The sequence below is a fragment of the Hydra vulgaris genome, chromosome 14 (assembly GCF_038396675.1).
Source record: "Hydra vulgaris chromosome 14, alternate assembly HydraT2T_AEP".
NCBI lineage: Eukaryota > Metazoa > Cnidaria > Hydrozoa > Anthoathecata > Hydridae > Hydra > Hydra vulgaris.
Genome location: NC_088933.1, coordinates 18,677,056 through 18,698,094, shown reverse-complemented (window position 1 = coordinate 18,698,094; position 21,039 = coordinate 18,677,056). Strand labels below are relative to the sequence as shown.

At 27.4% G+C, this 21,039-nt stretch overlaps 2 protein-coding genes and 1 long non-coding RNA gene across 5 annotated transcripts in view; 2 read left to right on the top strand and 1 right to left on the bottom strand.

The window, feature by feature from the left end:
* Positions 1-2,289: 2,289 nt before the first annotated feature.
* Positions 2,290-4,296, bottom strand: LOC136090748 (uncharacterized). 3 transcript variants are annotated; one of them, XR_010643688.1, is made up of 5 exons: positions 4,030-4,296; positions 3,327-3,946; positions 3,038-3,202; positions 2,745-2,917; positions 2,290-2,667 (listed from the first exon to the last, which is right to left on the bottom strand). It is a non-coding gene; the product is annotated as an uncharacterized LOC136090748 (long non-coding RNA). The 3 variants fall into 3 exon arrangements; XR_010643689.1 differs by having other exon boundaries at positions 3,327-3,421; positions 3,836-4,287; XR_010643690.1 differs by having other exon boundaries at positions 3,327-3,421; positions 4,030-4,287.
* A 4,178-nt stretch (positions 4,297-8,474) lies between these two features.
* LOC136090958 (uncharacterized) lies at positions 8,475-10,892 on the top strand. The gene is made up of 4 exons (XM_065817936.1): positions 8,475-9,067; positions 9,215-9,460; positions 9,928-10,172; positions 10,810-10,892. The coding sequence occupies exons 1-4, from the start codon at positions 8,475-8,477 to the stop codon at positions 10,890-10,892; spliced, it is 1,167 nt and encodes a 388-aa protein (XP_065674008.1).
* Positions 10,893-13,567: 2,675 nt separating this feature from the next.
* The window catches only part of LOC100215100 (inhibitor of growth protein 3), a 49,840-nt gene continuing 42,368 nt past the window's right edge, over positions 13,568-21,039 (top strand). The window contains exon 1 of the mRNA XM_065818458.1: positions 13,568-13,796. Within this exon, the coding sequence (XP_065674530.1) occupies positions 13,769-13,796 (28 nt within the window). The 5' untranslated portion in view covers positions 13,568-13,768. The remainder of the gene's footprint in view (positions 13,797-21,039) is intronic.

Sequence of the window (21,039 nt, the reverse complement as noted above, 5' to 3'; positions counted from 1 at the left end):
AGCAATCTTTTTTAAAAAGTAAGTTTGAAATATCAACTTAAATGAACCGCATTTAAGACGCCATTTTTTGTAGAATTATAAAGAAAAGGTAAGGTTAATGAAATCATTCATTATGAAATATAAACTTGGGTGGGTCATAATTAATACATGAAAATGTAAAATACATTTACAAATGTAAAAAAACTTAAATTTAAATAACATAGAATCGGGAAGACTTGCTACGTTCATATTTTGCACTTAGTTTTATAGTCTAATTAAGCAATTGGTTTTTCTAAAAACGAAATTGAAAATCGGATAATGATACTTTGCAAAAAATTGCGATAATTGTAGCCTGGAAACATAAAAGCCCTCAAGTTTCTGGGGTCCCCCCTGTCCCAAACATGAGAGCAACAACTTTATAAAATCATTTTTTAAACATGTTGCAACCTTGTTTGATTGTTTTTAAAACAAAACAGTTCAAGTTCTAAATTTAAGAGTTTTTATTGAAGAACAATAAAATAAATTCAAAAATAATTATTACAACAAGATATTTCCGTATTACATTGATTAAATTGCACCAATTTTAAACCAAATTAAAAAATTCCAAATTTTCGTACAAAAACATCAACATTTGAAAACATTCAGCCGTCATCCTGTTTCGCTTAGCATACAAATTGTTTAATGCATCAGAAAAAAGGCGCTCACTTGGTGCACTGGTAGCAGGTGTACATAAAATCATCGTTGAAATGCAATACAATATTGGAAAAACATATTGATTTTGATGCCAAAACTCTAAAACATTTTGTTCGTGCACTTATAATCTTATATATTCACTGATTTCTTTTTTTAAATCTAAGGTTACATTTTTGTCACTATCACTTCCGGAATCATCTTCTTCATCCTCAAATGACAACTTAAACTTTTTTGATTCCTTTGTCACCTTTTTAATTGGAATTATTTCACCAACTCTTTTTGAGAGATAAAAATCTGACAAAAATTCTTTCACAATTTTTAAATATTTCTTTTTTTCGTACTTTTCAAAGAATTGAAAACTTTTATAATTTGGATCCAAAAAAGTGGCACACAATAAAAAGGAATTATTCTCTAATTCCTATGAATCTTTGTAAGTTTGTAAAGATTCTAACAAATGTGATTTCAATATTACAATTAAAGGAGGAGTCTCACTTTTATTCTTACTCAGCTGCTTCTCAAGGTACTTTATACTTGGAATAATTAAAGAACACGTTGCATACCTATCGCCAGGTAGTAAAACACTTACTTGATTAAAGCTTAATAAAGCATTTACCGTTTCTTTTAAGTTAACCATTTCATCTTCATCGAGTAAATATTTTCTCATATCTTTGTATTGTTGTTTCGAATTAAAGATATCTTTTACGTAGGAGTGAAGCTTAAGCATTCGCTCTGCCATGAGAAACGTAGAGTGCCAACGAGTTTTCACATCTTGAATCAAATGAAGTATGTGATTTTTTTCGACACCTTGTCGTGTTTGACTTTCCTCTAATAAATCATTAAGTTGAGAAGAATGATTGAAAGATGTAACAATTTCCTGCACTTAGTTAATGTTCTTGCAATAAAAAAGAATTTAGACGAAGTATCTTTTTCACCTTCTTCAACTAAATCTATGACATTTTTAACAACTAATTGCAAAACATGTCCCATGCATCTTATTGGTTGAATGTTTAAACAAACTTTTAAAGAATTTAGACAGTTGCGTATGTTACTGGCGTTGTCTGATACCCCAGACGGCACATCTGGTTTTAATCTCGGAATTAAAACCCGTATAAACACGTGTTTGTTACGATCCAGGCGTAAACCAAAAACACGTGGATTTCACGGGAAGTTTAACTGGAGTTTTACACGGGTTTTCTAAGGTTTCAAAGACGAGTTTTTTTATGTTTTAAATACGTGTTTTTGAGGTTTTAAACTCGTGTTTTAAGAGGTTTTAAATTCGTGTTTTTTATAGTTTAAAACGGACTTATGGCATTAAATAAAGTTTCCAAACGGAAACTTTATTTAATGCCTTTAGTTAGTTCAGGCATAAGTTTTCCAAACTTATGCCTGAACTAACAGCTGTTCAGCACGGTTTAATGATAAACCAAAATTACGTAGGTTTTGTTAGACACGTTAATAACTTTAAACATGTAAACCTTTTTTTATATATACTACATTATATTTACGACAATTTTGTTGTTTTATTTTTGTTTTTTAAGGTAAATTAATATACAATAATACTATGAAGAAAAAATAAACAAAGAAATAAAAAACCAAATCATTAAAAATAAGCTAATAAAAGACGCTTGGCACATGGTACCATACATAATATTTAATTTCGATTGATCGCCTCTTCCGTCAATATAAAATCTAAAATCGTATAACAATACGCTTCGTATTTTTACAAACAATTCCAGTAGCATCGAATGTTCTTTTTAATTTTTCTTAAAAGTCGGGTCTCGAACTTTACTAATTCCTCAATTGAGGTAACCTGTTCAAATTTAATTTCACTCAAATCTTTATCTAAAAACTATTGCAGTAGTCCAAATTTCTTTTTATGTAATGGTGTGTCAATCATTTAACGCTAAAACATAGCATCATCCATGGGAGAGGTTTCGTTTGTCTGATTTTTTGGTCGATCTGTATTGGTAATGGTTTTTGATGATTCGCCTTAATCTATTTAAAAAAAAAAACAAGTTTTATAATAAATAACAAAATAAATGATTATCTTAGTCTATTGTTTTGTATTGTACCTAAATAAATGCACTATAAAAAATGCTGTTTGAAAAAACCAGAGTGATGATTCGATGGAAGAGTAAAATTGATTTTTTCTATATTGATCAGAATTGTTTGTGTATGTACATTTAAACGGAATCGACCCTTCATTCTTTTTTTCAAATTGTTTTTTAGAGCCATCTACTTCAACCTAAATAAGAGACGCCCTTAGAGAATTTATGAAAACCATTAAGAAACATAATTCATCAAATATACTATTGTACTTTTTAAATATTATAAACTTTTAAATTAAATGCAAATAATTTATTACTTTGGAAAGACCCAGAAGCCCGAGTATTCACAAGTATTTTCATTAGCATTTGTACCAGGATGTAAATCCTCTCTTAATTGATTTTTGCTTATAAATATAGAAATCTTTAAAGGTTGATTCGAAACCATCTCATTTAAGTTTATTGCTTGTTAAAGTGCAAATATCCTGTTTTAAGATAAATTAGACTAATATACACTCAAATATAGGTGATAAATATAAATATAAGTTATACATAACATTTAAAAAAGCCAAATGCACATATGCCCCCTGTTCATTAATAGTCACCTACCTTAATCAACATTAATATTATTATCTTCATTAAGTTTCTGAAGCCTTCTATAAATATATTGTCTTCATCTAGATTATGTGATAACAGTAAAACTCCTAAAAGATAAAATTTGCAAAAACAAAATTTACCAGAAATATTAGTGTCATTTTAAATTTTTTTAAGTTAAAGATAAATAACTAGAGTTTCAATACAAGTATTTTCATTAACAGTTGTACCAGCATTAATATTTTTTCTTATTCTCTTTTTCGTTGAACATGTGAAAAACTTAGTAGTTGACTTTTAGTAGAATTAGTAAGATTATTTTAGTAAACTATAAGTAAGTAGAAGACTTATAGTAGAATCTTTTCAATTTATGTTTTGTTGCTTATTAAAACCCACATATTCTGGTTTAAAAATGTTATATATATATATATATATATATATATATATATATATATATATATATATATATATATATATATATATATACATACACACACACAAACAAAACAAAAAAAGTTCACCCTTACCTTAATCAGTAAAAAAAATATTATTTCTGCAATCAGATAGACTATGCAAGAAATTTTCTAGCTGGCTTCGTCTCATGCTATATTTTTTATACTGCTGACTCATTTTTGTATCTTCTCAAACAATTAAAAATTAATTTTTACATAATAATTTTCAAATATAAACAATTGATTTACAGATAAGTAAAGTTACTTACAGACAGTATTTTGCAACAAAGTATTACTAGATTTTGCTGTCAATATTGGTAGAGAAAGTTTATTGAAGCATAGGTAGTATATTGGTGCAGCCTCGCAGCTCGAAGACAAATTTAAACTTTCAGGAAATAAATTTCCAGATAAGGCTGATCGATATTTTTTCAAATATTCTTTCTACTATGCTGAACTTGTTCTTTTCATTTTTATTAAATAATTATTATTAATAGGATATCCTATAGCATTTAGTACACACACTTTTATATAGGAACAACACTAGTATTTTTCAAACATATAACAATACTAATAGTAATAACAATAATACTGTTAACACAAAAAATGTATTTTATATATATATATATATATATATATATATATATATATATATATATATATAAATATATATATATATATATATATATATATATATATATATATATATATATATATATATATATATATATATGTATATATATATATTCATCGCAGAAATAAACACACATATACAGATACAAATACACACAAATATACATACGCCGAAATAAACACACATATGTGTGTTTATTTGTACATATTACATATACATAACATATACATTTATTTATAACTGTATGTATGTATGTATGTATGTATGTATATAAGTATATATATATATATATATATATATATATATATATATATATATATATATATATACATATATATATATATATATATATATATATATATATTTATACATACATACATAATATATAGACTTATACATACACACATATATACATATGAATACATAAATAAACACATACATATTTTATATATGTATTATACATACATATATAAAATATACATTGTATAAATTATATAGATACACAAGTGTGTGTCTATATAGATACACGTGTGTATATATATGTGTATATATATATATATATATATACACATATATATACACACGTGTATATTTATATATGTAAGTGTGTTTGTGTGTGTGTGTGTGTGTGTGTGTGTATATATATATATATATGTGCATATATATGCATATAAATATATATATATATATATATATATATATATATATATATATATATATATATGTGTGCATATGTATTTATATTTAAATATATATATATATATTTATATATATATATATATATATATTATATATATATATATATATATTTATATATATATATATATATATATATATATATATTTATATATATATATATATATTTATATATATATATATATATATTTATATATATTTATATATATATATATATTATATATATATATATATATATATATATTTAAATATATATATATATTTATATATATATATAAAAACATATCTGCACACACATATATATATGCACATATATATATATATATATATATATATATATATATATATATATATATATATATATATATATTTATATGCACATATATATATATATATATATATTTATAATATAAATATATATATATATAGGTACATATAAATTCACTATATTTATATATATATATATATATATATATATATATAAATATATATATATATATATATATATATATATATATACATATATATATATATATATATATATATATATATATATATATATATATGTATATATATATATATATATATATATATATATATATATATATATATATATATATATATATATATATATATATATACATGCTAATACTTAACAAAAACTGAATTTATTTAACATATAAATTTTCTCGACAAATGTTTTCCTGAATGTTCTTGTTACACACTCCAAAACCTTCCGAATAAAGCAATAAATTTGAAAAATCGCATGCTTTTAGTGATGGTTTCACATTCGTTGCGAAAACTTCTGATAATTTAATACTCCATTTTTGTAACTAAAAACTTAATATCCAAACTGGTTTCTTGGTATAATATAGTAGTTAATTTCACGGAATCAAAACCCTATCCTTGACACGTGTTATTCTTAGTGTTTTCGGGAGTTTTAAACACGTAACAGAAACCACGCGTAACTTTTAAACGAGTTGTGCCGTCTGGGACTATACTCATTATTTTATCATCTACTTTAAACTTTTCTACGATTTTTAGCAAAGCCTCTTTTAAATTATCTGCATCATGGCGGCCATTAAGGTATGCAAAGCCCAAACAAAAACTGATGAAATTTGTTTTGTCAGAAATGAAATGTGCAGTTGCAGATATATAACTATAGTTTTGACAGGACGTCCATCCGTCAGTAGTAATAGATAAAACTTTAATTGATAATAATTTTGATTTCAAAAGTTCAACTTTTTCTCGATTTAAATCAGTTAAAAGAGATCTTAACTTTTTTCGGCAAGGCACTTTATACTTTGGATTTAAACACAAAACAAATTCTTTAAATGCACTTCTTTCTACCAACATAAATGGAAGACAACAGGCAATAATGAAAATTAAAAGAGCTCTATCAATCTTATCGCTAACTTCTTTTGACAAGCCACTCATAGTTCGTTTTTTTTTCGGCGTTATTATTTTGTGATCATGTTCAAGATGGTAATCTAATATACTCTTTGATGTTTTACAAGAGTACTTTTTAGGTCTGTTACTATTACATTGATTGCATATCCATTTTGATGTTTCCTCCTCGATTGAGTAATATTCGTATGTAGTTTTAGCTGCTTCTTCAATGGACTGAGCATCAACTTCAATTTCTGTTTGACCGGATGAAAAACTTGAACTTCTTTCGCTATCGTTATGATCTGCAGGGTTTTGTTCATCTATAGTCTTTCTTTTATCCAATCTTTTCTTCGTCAGATTCATCAAATCAGATATTGGAGCAGCATATTCAATTGGAGAAGACGTATTATTTTTCGACATAGTTTAAAAATGCAATTTCTTAAAGTAAATTTAAATATATATTTGAGAATAACGGTTTATCTAATATATAGCGGGAAACCATTACTTTGAGGTGTCAGTTAAGACATTCCTTAAATTTTGTTGTGTTGAGAAATTATATGAACATAACATGAATTAAGACAAATAAATCAACTTAAAGACATTCATTAAAATTTATTGTTTTTAAGAAATTTAAAATACGTAATATAATTTGTGACAATTAGGTAATAAAAATGTTTTGTTTGTACCTAGTATTGCCCCACATTTTCTTTCATTGAATTAAATAAAAATTGGTTTGTTAGTAGAACAACTCCGCCAAAAACAGCTGATACTTTATACCGAATACATAATTAGTTATTAGCATTTTAATAATAATAAAAAAAAAAAAAAAAATTGAGAGTTGACCAAGATATATATTCAATTACACAATATAGAAATAATAAAAAACATTAATTGCGTAACAAATTGTTACGCAATTAATGTTTTTTATTATTTCTATATTGTGTAATTGTTACTAACAACTACAATCATATTGTCGTCACTGTAAAAACTGCGTTTTATTAGTGTAGAACAAAATAAATTAGGTATTATTACCTCAAAAAATGATTGCTGGTATTATATAAAAGAAATCCGAAAAAGCTTCTGCATACAACACATTTCAAAAATATGGCACCATTTTTTTTTCTAATAGTTTAAGGTTCATTTTAATTAGAAATTGAGATTTCAATCTCAATTTCTAATTAAAGCGATTTAAATCCAGATTTAAACCGCTTTTCATTGAAAGTTACTTAGTAGTAAGGGGGGAGTAATTGGATACAGTTTTTTTACTATTACAAAACTCCAAGTGTATATCTCGCAAACTTAAGAAAAAAAAATTTTCTCCAAAAACTTGAAAAACTCTGAAAATCAACTTTGAAAAAGATGCCATGGAGATCTAAATTGTAACTTACAGCAATTTGTTATTAAAAAAATGGCGCTCAAACCACTTCACAACTAACACATAAGATTTAAAACATAAGATTTAAAAAAAGTATTTTTTGGGTAAAAGTAACAATATATTTTTCTCAAATTAAAAACTTAGTCGACTAAATTTAGTCAAACTAAAAAGTTAGTCGACTAATTTATTTACGCTAAAATGTTGGTCGACTAATTTTAGTTACGCTAAAAAGTTAGTCGACTAATTTTAGTTACGCTAAAAAGTTAGTCGACTGAATTTAGTTAGACTAAAAAGTTAGTCGATTAATTTATTTACGCTAAAAAGTTAGTCGACTAAATTTAGTTAGACTAAAAAGTTAGTCGACTAAATTTAGTTAGACTAAAAAGTTAGTCGACTAAATTTAGTTAGACTAAAAAGTTAGTCGACTAAATTTTGTTAGACTAAAAAGTTAGTCGACTAAATTTAGTTACGCTAAAAAGTTAGTCGACTAAATTTAGTTAGACTAAAAAGTTAGTCGACTAAATTCAGTTAGACTAAAAAGTTAGTCGACTAATTTTAGTTAGACTAAAAAGTTAGTCGACTAAATTTAGTTAGACTAAAACTAACCTTAACTCCCACCCCTAATGGTAAGCCAGATTGAAAGGGAATTTAATTATTGGTCTGCAATCTTAAATAGAATAGTAGCGGTTATTCGTTTTTTAACCGTAAGAGGTTTAGCATTTCGAGGCCATAATGAAGTTATAGGATCGTCAAATAACGGAAATTACTTAGGCATGTTAGAACTGTTGACTCAATTTGATCCAGTTTTAAAGCAACACATTGACACTTTTGCAAATAAAGGCAAAGGTATTGTAAATTATTTGTCTAAAACTATTTGTGAAGAGCTAATTGATATTATGTCTCATAAGGTTTTAACGCACATTATTACCAAAATAAAAAAAGCAAAATACTGGGGAATTATCGTAGATTCGACTCCTGATATTTCTCACGTGGGTCAACTTTCTGTGATATTTCGTTATTATCTAAACGGCCACGTGTATGAACGATTTTTTTGTTTTCTACAAATTAAAAGGCACGACGGTAAATCTTTGATTACTGACATTTTAGATCTACTGGAAAGATATGGTATTGATATAACCAATTGTCGGGGACAGACATACGATAATGCAAGTAATATGTCTGGTAAATATTCTGGATTACAAGCACGTTTAAAAGAGTGAAGTGAATTAGCTTTTTATATCCCCTGCGCAGGACATTCTTTAAATTTAGTAGGGCAGTGCAGTGTCAATGAGTGCATCAATTCTTTCAACTATTTTGGCGTCCTCCAGAGTTTGTATTCATTTTTTGTAGCTTTAACACATAGATGGGATTTATTGAAAGGAAATCATGCTACACTCAAGCGCCTATCAGATACACGATGGTCATGTAGGTCAGATGCTTCAAAAAGTTTAGTAGAAAATTTTGATGGGATTCATGCAGCGCTATGTCATATAGCTGAGGATACAGAAGAAAAATCTGATACTCGTCATGAAGTTTTGTGTTTATTAAATAAGATCACTAAGCTAGAGTTTGCATTCATGGCTGTACTTTGGCATCACATACTTAAGAGGTTTAATGCAGTTAGCTAATTTCTTCAAAAAGTTGAACTAGATTTGCATACGGCAAGCAGTATGTTACTTTCACAAATTGACTTTGTAAAAAACTTACGAAACGACTTTACGAGATTTGAGAATGAAAAAACTTAGCTCGTTTATTGAAAAAGACTTTTCTGATAAGATCAAAAGAAAGGTAATTAAAAAATTGAGCAACGGAGAAAACCAAGTTGGTTCTTTAAGCGTATCCGACAAGTTTCGAGTGAATACATTTTTTGTCATTATTGACAAACTTGTGACACAATTAACTATAAGAAGTGATGGTTAAAACCACGTAAATAAGTTATTTGAATTTCTATCGAAGCTGTTAACTATTAGTACCATGGAATTGCAAGTTAGCGCGAAAAAAATTGTAGAAGTGTACTCAAATGATTTAGAAGATAGTTTCATATTTGTAATAGAACAATTTGTAACATTATTAAAGTTGCAGCCTCCGAGTTTTTTTTTCGCATAAAAAAGATAAATCTGAGACTGAAAACGCATTGATTCCTCTGCATGTTTTATATTGGATTGTTGAAACCGATATCATTGATGTATTTCCAAATGTTTATATAGCATATCGCTTGTTTCTAACTATTCCCATAACAAATTGCGAGGCTGAGAGATCATTCTCTACTCTTAAAAGAGTTAAGAACATGCACCGATCAACAATGGTCCATAGTCGTTTAAGTAATATAGCAAGATTAACTATTGAGTCAAAATTATTAGAAACTTTGGATTTCAGCGATGTGATTGCAGAGTTTGCGGGGAAGAAAATCAGAAAAAAATCACTCAACTTAATTCAATAAAATAAATATAAAATTTGTATATAAATAAATATCAGTGATAGCGTTTTCAAGAAAGTCTTTGTTTTACTGATTTTTGTCGTTTTTAGTGGAACGGGGCCTCCTACTTTTAAATAGCCCCGGGCCCCGAAAAGTCTTAATCCGCCACTGAATATATACGAACTGTTTCTACGACTATTGAGCAGTCAATCTTATTTGATAAAATTTCTGAAATACAATTTATTGTTGACTTTATTAAAGATAAGTACAAAAACAACCCTGAGTAAAGGCAATTTTGTATGATAAAGTTCGTCTATTACTGGGAGATTTCTAAAGAAGTTTATTAATTTTGATTTATTTGTTTACTAGCTTATGATTTATTTATTTATTAGTGACTTCTTGTTGCAATATTTTTCATTTTAATCGGTATCTAAACTTAGTTTACAAAATTAATAGCAAATTATTTTCTAGCGAAGTGAATCAAAACAAATTTTTACTTAAGATAAAACTTATTTTTGTTTAAACGCTTTTCTTCATTTTAGGTATTGGAGGTATGGATAAAGAATGTCATCAATTTGTTAGAAGACTAGCCAAGAAACTATCCGAAAAACAAAACGAAAAATAGTCAATTACTATGACGTGGTTAAGAGCGAAGTTATCTTTCGAGATAGAGGTTCAAGAACACCGTGGACTAGAAAAAATGATTTTGAAATCGGTGTTGATTTTAAGATGGATGCTTTAGAAGCAAGAACCTGCCCAGCAAACATTAAGTAGTCGGGCCGCTGTCAGTACTTATGCCGTGCCGACGTCGGCCGCCCGCTGTGTTGCCGCGTTGGCTTGCACATCGTATTTACATCGGACCGTTAGCAGCTAGCTTTAAGCGGTTCAACAGTGGACCAATGGCGGCAAAACGCTAAATTTTCAAGAGCGGTCCGTTGGCGGTAAGCCAATGTTCGAGCGACAGCATTTCGATATAGGACCTTCTGTAATTTGTGCTTCAATTTCGAGGCATGAATCTTCCTAATATTATTTTTGTACTTTTCTTTGAATTTATCTTTAGCGAAATTGTTTATTATTTTTATTAGATGACCTCATCCAAAACAATGCATAGATGACACATTTTAAACTTTTTCGAATTTATTAAATAACATTACTAGCGTAAACACTTATGGTAAATCAATCAATTATGGTATCAATTACCTAATACTCGGTTAACAAATATGAATAAAGAACAATCTAAAATAATAATAAAAATTAATTCAAGATTGAGATTTACAAGTACAGTTTACATATTACAATCATAAAATTATTATCTAAAACATGTATAACTTCGATAAATTAATGTTTAAATTGCGTTTGGCGACTCTGCTTTTTAAAATCATTTCAATATAAAAAGAAACATTTCACACTTCATTCGGAAGTATCCGATACATACAGTAGAAAAACAATAACTTTAAACGAAAATCGCTTCACGTAGCGGTCTCCAGACTTTTAAGCCCTTTTTTTTTGTAGCCCTGAAAAAAGACACTCATATATTATTCGAAATATAGAAATCAACCAGTCAAGAAATACTAGAATAAACATAATAAACTAACCTTTTTAGTCTTTAAAGACCTTTTGTAGGGCTTATATCAAATAGGGAGTTGATAGCAAGTAACTCCACGACATGAGTGTATCTACATTTAACAAAATGTAAATAAGACCAATACAATGTTAACGTTAATACCTAGTTTAAAACAAAACAAAAGCATATTTAATTAAAAAGCTGTGGAAATATCTTTAAAAAAACAATATAAAAGTAAAGTAATACAGATATTACCTGACACCTGCATTTTTTAAAGTAAAACACCAGACCGCCATCTCTAACTAACTGTAATATTAAACATTTTATTTTTTCAAAAATGAAACTATTATTCCACATAAGAAGACCTTCAAAATGACGGTTTAATTTACCTTAAAAAAACAGTTAAATTAAGATGGCTTAAATTACCTTAAAAAAAGACTACCTGGCATACCGATTCTCTCTTTTCCAATATGGTTGACGATTTTAAATAAAATCAAGTTTTTTTTCAATGTAAAACTACTAAACCTATTTTCAAAATAAAATCTGCTATCATATAATAAAGATTCATATAATATATCATATAATATCAGATTTCTGATGAATCTTTGTTGATGAAACACTGTGTTAAATGGAAAAAAATTTTGTTAAGTGATTTTCTACTACTAATATATATATATATATATATATATATATATATATATATATATATATATATATATATATATATATATATATATATATTTGTAATGTTTACTACACAATAATGTTGTGATAAAAACATTTCGTCAAGTCTGTTATTTTAAATAAAGTAAACATTTCACCACTATATTCACGGAAGCATAAAACTAATGTTCAAGTTTAACCACATGCACTAGATTAGCTTTACATTAGGACACTGCTAATATTTAGACGTTTGTTGTAGACACATTGTAACATTACGGCTATAGCCGTATTGGTATACCTTTGGTCCTTTAATCTTTTTTGCAAATATGTTACGGGACCTTGAAGACATTCTAAAAGGAGTTACTAACTTTTTTTTTTAATTTATTAAGGATAGTTTACCAAGAACATCGAGCTCTTATCACAGAGCACAGCGGAAGAGCAATTAACTTTGCTAACCACTGCTGCTTATGGTTTCTCTTGGTTTTAAGATCATTACTTCAACGGCTGCACCACGGGTGCGCCATATATATGGAAAAAATATTTTTTTAAATACAACTTATACATAGATGAAGTCAAACTATAAAATATCATCGCACATTTTTTGGAATCTGTAAATGCATTTTTAGCCTAAATATTAAATTGTGACTAGTTGGAATTCAATGAAAATAACTCACAGAGTCAAAATACAGTTTTTTAAGTAGAATAGCGAAACACTTCTTTTAGAGGAATTTTAATTTTCAATATTACATTATATTACATAAATCCGGATTACTTTACTACCAGTAAATAATTTTGACAGGGGATGTAATTTCGCCAAAAGTTTGAATATCTTTTCTAAAGAATACTAACTGAATCATTTAGTATTACTACAAGCAGTGGCGGCGTTAGGGTAGGGCCTGGTTGGGCGATGGCCCAGGACGCCGAATATAGAGGGGCGAAACTAATTGGTTATTTTACCCTTTGCCTTTTTTTGAATGGGGTTAAATTGAGCTAGGGGCGCCGTAGAAATCTCGCCCAGGGGGCTGGTAGTGCTAAAACCGGCACTGACTACAAGGCTAACTTTACAACTTTATAGATGGCCTTGAATTCTTATAGTGAACGGATTTTTTCGGAACACTGGGGTTTTAAAGTTGACGTTGTTACAACTCAGTCAGAATCACAATAACGCAAAAATTGTCATTTGTTTACCATGTTAAATTGTTAAATTATTATTTATAATTTAATCGAAATAATGTTAGCAATAAGATAGAAAGTGTAAAGGTTTTTAATTTGCAATGTTATATCTCGAAGATTTTATTGAATGTAAGTTTTATTAGCTTTTAAGAATAAAATGTAATGTATATTAATTTAATTTAATGTTGTTAAAAAAAAAAAAAAGTTTTTGTGGCTAATGATAAAATCAACTTTAGCAAGTTTTTAAACATTTTTGACATCATATTTATTATCAATACAAACAGTACTTAAAATTAGCTATAAAGCACCCAATAGTAGCCATTCTACAGGATTTTTTTCTGTCATTTTTATATATGAATAACATGGTTGTATAGAGGTGAAAAAAAAACTTTAAAAATAAAGAGGTCTTTTAACTTTAGAAGTTAAGTGGATCCAAAGTTATTGAATATTTTGTGCTGGAAAAACTGATAATTTTTTGACAAAATGCCTCGTCTTTAAGTTTAGAGAATTTGCTGTATAATGGCACCAAGATAAAATTAAAAAACACCAAAAATCTAGCGTTAAAATCTAAACAAACGATACGCTAATGGAAAAAAGTATTATATCATAATTTCTATATACAAATCTTAAGTACCAAGTCTTCAAGGAAACATAAATACTTGTTTTAAATTGAGGAAAGGCTATAATTGCCATTTCCACATGAAATCTTTCAAAAAACACTGCTTTTTCTATGTAAATTAACCTTGAAGTTTTTAAACACTGAGAACTAGAAAATTATGTATAAATGTTAAACAAGTCCACATTTCATTAGATTCCGTGTCCCTTTTTTAATATATATATAGAAAGTTTCATAAAAGTTAGATGTTTGGTACTTTGTATATCTAACAAAGTTGATATTTATTGTTTATTTATTTTTGTAATTTACCTCCCCAAGGCTAAGAAGGCCACTACAGAGGAGGAGGCTACTTGTAGTTATAACCCTCTTCCAACTCTATAACTCTGAAACACAAACCTTGATGAACAGGGTTGCTGCGTGGAGAAACAAGTTGAGCGCGGTACTACCAGGGACATGGTGAGAATCAAGCTCAGAACCTCTCGCTTATGAAGCAAGCGCTCTACCACTACACCACTACGGCATTTTAATGATATCTAACAAAGTTTTCATTAGGCGGAGAAAAAAAAGTTGAGAACCATAATCGCAAAGATATGATTTATAAAAAGAAAAATACTCTATTATTCTCTCTCAATCTTCAATTAAAATTAGTTGTGCGGCCGTGGCGCAGTAGTTAGAACGCTTGCTTTATAAGCAGGAGATCCAGGTTCGAAACGAGCTCGGACATATTTTCGCGTCACGGTAAGGAAGGAGGCGTGAACTTCTTGGTTAAATGCATTTCCGCGGTGCTCTGTGACAAGACCGTTAGGACTTCTTGGGGCACCTAAAAAAAAAATATAAAAAAAAAAATAAAAAGTTGAAAATTAAGTTGAATGTTTAAAACATGTTGTTATTGTAATTCATTATACTAAGGGATCGTTCATAAATTATGCAGCTCTAAATTTCACTAATGAACAACAACAAAAAAAAAGATCAGAAGTTTTCCCTCACAGAGCTTTAAGTTTAATAAAAAAATCAAAATAGCTCATTAAGTTTAATAAAATTCACTGCATAAAAGAACTTAAGATTATTTACTTTTTAAAGATAAGTTTAGCATTGCATAATTTATGGTTGATCCCTAAGACTTTCTTTTGCCTGTTCATCATTAAATGCATTCTAATAATATTTTTTCACATGCATCTTATGAATGTTTTTTATTATGTTGATTTTGTTTGACAAAGTTAAATTAATTTTTTTTTATTAATAAAAAAAAGAAGAAGAAATTTACCGCATAACCATGGGGTGCACCCCTGAATTCTACAGAAGTTATGGATATTTAAGTAACTAAAATTGATTACAAGGATTGCTTAATAAAACTGCAACCAATTTTTAAATGTCATGTTCAGCTAACAGTAGTTTGATTATAAAACTTTGTTGTTATTTCCACAATATTTTCCTTTATTTACAATATTTTAACTAAGGTACATATTCTGCTTCAAAAAATTAGGTCTCTGCTACATAATCTTTTTCAATGAAATTTGGCACAAATATAGAAAGTATGTTTGTAAATCAGGGCCAGTAGATTTAAAAAAATCCCAACACACCTTTGATATCAATTTTATATCTGATTAACACAGGGATTATCGTTTTCCAGATGTTTCTGGAAGTCCCGATATTTCTATAAATTTTTGTTTTTTTCAGATATCCAAATAGTTTTCTGGAAATAGAACTTAAAATTATTTTTTTTGTCATCAAATAATCAAAAAAGTAAACAATCTTTCACAGGAAGATGCGTGATTGCATGCAATTATATGAACACACACAAAATAATTTGTTTTGACAATTTGACCACGGCTTTTGACATATTTTCAAAATTTAAAAATGCGCTACAAATACTTACTTAAATTCATCTAAAAAAATCTTTAAAAAAGAAAAAAAAATGGAAGAGAAAAGAAAAAAAATACTTAACTAAAGCTAAAACACAATATATATATATATATATATATATATATATATATATATATATATATATATATATATATATATATATATATATATATATATATATATATATATATATATATATATTGTTGTTTTGATTATGTAATAATAATCAATTTTTTCGATTTGAGAGTGATCAATATAAAGTGAAATAATCACAAAATAGATCAATAAATAATTAAAAAAGTAAGATGAAAAAAAACAACTTTTTTACGGTACTTAAAGTTTCATGTCGTTTGCGGCACTCATCAGCCATATATTTAAATCAAGAAAAAACCGTTCAAAAATACAATTAAAAAACTGTTACAAAATTAAAAAAAACAATGGAATGAGTTCTGACGTCAAATAATAATAATAGTAATAATAATGACAATAATAATAATAAAAATAAAAATAATAATATGGAAAAACATCTTTTTTAATCGCCAGTGTCATATTGGGACAGAAGGAATCTGTTTCATGTGGGATTCACCATATCCATGTGGGATTTACCATATGAAACCCACATGGGACAAAATAATAATCCCCACATGGGTTACATATGGAAAAATAATCAGATTCCTTCTGTCCCAATATGACACTGGTGATTAAAAAAGATGTTTTTCCATATTATTATTTTTATTATTATTATTGTCATTATTATTACTATTATTATTATTTGACGTCAGAACTCATTCCATTGTTTTTTTTTAATTTTGTAACGGTTTTTTAATTGTATTTTTGAACGGTTTTTTCTTGATTTAAATATATGGCTGATGAGTGCCGCAAACGGCATGAAACTTTAAGTACCGTAAAAAAGATTTTTTTTTTCATCTTACTTTTTTAATTATTATATATATATATATATATATATATATATATATATATATATATATATATATATATATATATATATATATATATATATGTATATATATATATATATTCATATAGAACTCTTATATGTTGTCAGAAATTTTTTTCCATATTTTCTTGACAAAAAGTAAAAATTAAAATGCAAGACCGGAATTTTTTTTTATTAATTGATCGACTGCCTGCCCCAACCAAACCCTCAGTCGATATAGCAGCATTCCCTTGCGAGTCAGGCCAAAAGATAGTAGATGTAGCAGCACTCCGTTGCGAGTCAGGCTATTTGTCAGTCGATATAGCAGCACTCCGTTGCGAGTCAGGCTATTTGTCAGTCGATGTAGCAGCACTTTGTTGTGAGTCAGGCTATAAGATAGTCGATGTAGCAACACTCCGCGCATGATTTACAGTAAAAAAAATTAAAATAAAAACATTTTATCAAAAAAATAAAAATAAAAATATCGTTTATATTGTTAAAAACATTCAGAATGTTTTTAAAAACATTCTGGTCAATTAAATTAAATTTAATTAAAGCGTTTTTGCGGTTTTTTTAAAAAACGATTAATTTGTAATTAAATTAATGGTTTTGACTTTCGTCCAACAGGCTTATGTTGGACGAAAGTAAAAAGTAATTAAAAATGACGTATTTGTTGGCGTAAGAATCATTTTTTCCTTCCGTGCTTCCCAAATGCAACAATCTATAGAACTAAACTTATTTAGTTGTAACGGCTTTTTAAAACATTAGTCTTTTTTTTTTTCAACAAAATTTTAATTATCTTTTCAAATGTATTAACTTTAATTATTCTTATATTAAAATTGGTTAAAGAGACTTTTGTTGTCATAGAATGTCATCGTTTATAAAAACAAAACAAGTTTTTATTTTTTAATAACGTTTATTATAAAAAATGCATACTTAACAATTTATATATTATAAATTGAAAAAATATATACAACTGTCAATTATACTTTTAAAAAAAACCATTATCAGTAAATTGTTTTTTATTTAAAAGCGTTTAGCTAATATAAAAATTTTTTTTTAAAGTTTTGATGTAATTTATTTCACTTAAGGTATAATTCAGAATATTGAATGAATGTTTTTTGAAATAGCTGAGGTCAAATTGTCAAAGCAAAATGTAATTTGCCTGGTCATATAAAGACGTGGTTTCGCACGTCTTCCTGTGATCCTGTGAAAGACTGGTAAAAGTATCATTCATCAATTACTTTATGCTATGTATTACTTAGGTGAGGCATTATTTGTACAAATAATTTTTTCTTATTTGTACACATTTATTTATTTTTACAGGGATTCCCAAGTACTGAGACAAATTGGAGTAATTGCTCAGCTTTATGTGAATAAAAATTTTAGTAAAATCCCTAAAAATATTATTTATGTAAAGCTGAGCAATTGCTCGAAAAATGCTGAGTAAAAGCAATTGCTTTTTTTTATTTATCCAGACTATTAGAAAATGTATGTAAATCAATTTATTTATTGAGGTATTAACAAAAAGTATTTATTGTTTTGCCATTATACTTCCCGTTGAGAGGTTAATATAAACTTATTATTTTTCATTGTAAAATATTTGGTTTGAATAATAAATGTACTTACCGTAGAGTTTTTAAAACAATTTTCAAACAGTTTCACTATTAGGTTAGGGTTTTCTCCTTGAAAAAATGTTTGTGTTTTAGTTCAACTGGAGACTTTTGACAAAATAAAAATTGTAATTAAGCGAAGAATACTGCTTTTCTACTTTGTTTTATTTTTATTTCCATTACAATATTTTGTTTCCATTTACCGTGAATATTTGCACTATTTTCTTACTAAATCCAAATAAAAAATAAAAATTGTTATTTTGGTTATAAGATTTTATCAGTAAAACTTGTATCATATTTTTTAAATTTACTTATCTTATATCTATAGCTCTAATATTAATTTTGTTTTTAAAATAAATCAAATATAAGTTAGGCTTTTAAAGCATTTACTTATTGAGATTACATATTGTTATTTTTATTCGGTTAACATAGGGTTTCCATACATCCTCTTTTTCCATAGGAGAGTTTGCTAAACTACTTGTCAGTCAATCATACTTGAATTTAATCACGAGGGCAAACAAATAAATTAAGAACTAAAATGTAATTGACAGCTAGGAGCAAAAAGATATTTTAGTGCGCGCTCCTTCAGAAGAGGACATCTGGTAACCCTAGTTATAATATATTTTATAAACAGTTATATATGTTATATATGTATAGTTGCCCTAATGATGTAGTGGTAGAGCACTCGCTTCATAAGCGAGAGGTTCTGAGTTCGATTTGTGAGAGGTTCCGAGTTCGATTCCCACTATGTCCCTGATAGTACCGCACTCAACTTTTTTCTCCACGCAGCGGCCTTGTTCGTCAAAGTTCGTGTTTCGGAGTTATAGAGTTGGGAAAGGGGTATAACCACAAATAGCCTCCTTATCTGTAGTGGCCTTCTTGGCCTTAGGGAGGTGAATTACAAAAAAAAAAAAAAAATCTAGTTTAATTTAATAATCTAGTTTAATTTAATTAATCAACTCTATTGAAGCAAGTATTAAAATGTTTTTCTTTTTTATGTAAGAATGGCTGCCAAAAATTTTCTTTTCAAGCACATGAGATATTCTTAAATATATAAAAAGTGTTTTCATTCTCGGATTTTTCCGGAAATGTTTTTAAAATATTTCTCCGAATATTATTAGGAAAAATTTTTCCGGATATTTTAAATATGACCAGAATAATCTATGTTAACAATGTTGATTAGATTTAAAATTAAAATTTCTCAGGTAAAGTTCATTATTAGTAGTGATAACTACAGAAATGAAGTTAAACTAATCTACCTTTTTAAAAATATCTATGTTTATATGAAAATTTAACAAATAACACCACAAAATACATCTAACAACACATACGCCAAGCACGCTGTGCTTAAATAGTTGAATATTTTGATTATAAAGTTGTATTTGTAAATTGACTGATACACATACGTACAATATGGGTTGTTTTCATATGTAATTGTTCAACAAATTTTAATTTCTTTCTTAAAATTTGATCTTAAATAAATAGTTTTTTTAATAATACAAGAGTGTATATAGACTGAGACTAGTAAAATTCTAAAATATGTCCAATTCACTGTGTTCAGAAGTTATGGGTGTATTAAGTATTTTTTCAGAAATTCACCATTTATAGATTTACATTCTACTTAAAAATAGTTATAAAAATTGGTACCTGGCTGTTGCAGATGTGTAACAGTTTTACACATCTGTAACAGCTATAAAATAGCACATTTTAAAATACAAAGCAGAGAATTAAAAAGCAAGAAAGACACAAGACTTAAAAACTGTAAATTGTATGTGTCAGCACGAAAGACACAAAACTGTAAATTGTATGTGTCAGCAAAAAAGACACAAAACTGTAAATTGTATGTGTCAGGAAAACATAAAGATGGTAGAGAATTCCAAAGTACAGATATTTGAGGTAAAAAAAAAAATTGAAAAAGTTTTTTGAACATAAAAGAAAAGTTACAATAAAAAGTTGGAAATTAGATGAATGATGAGCCACCCAAAATTGAGTTTTAGTTGATGGGATAAGTGATGGTATATCATTTAATCAGCGACTATGGTTGTATTTGTAAAAAAGTGAAAGAGATGCAATCTTATGACTAAAGGACAGATACTCAAGCTTAGCAGCTAAAGGTGGTCCAACAACCTTTACGATGTGTTTTTAGACCCTGTCTAAAAATGAGAGGGCCTCATTAAAACTGCCCAGGAATCAGGAGTGAGAAAATGGTGAGTACAATAAAGAGAGGCCTAAAAAGCATAATTAAAAGAGGCATAGTAGATGCTAACTTTGCAATAGATTGTGTATAAGATTTCCATAAAAGGTCAGTATTAAAGAAAAAAATATCAGAAAAAACATAAAGGT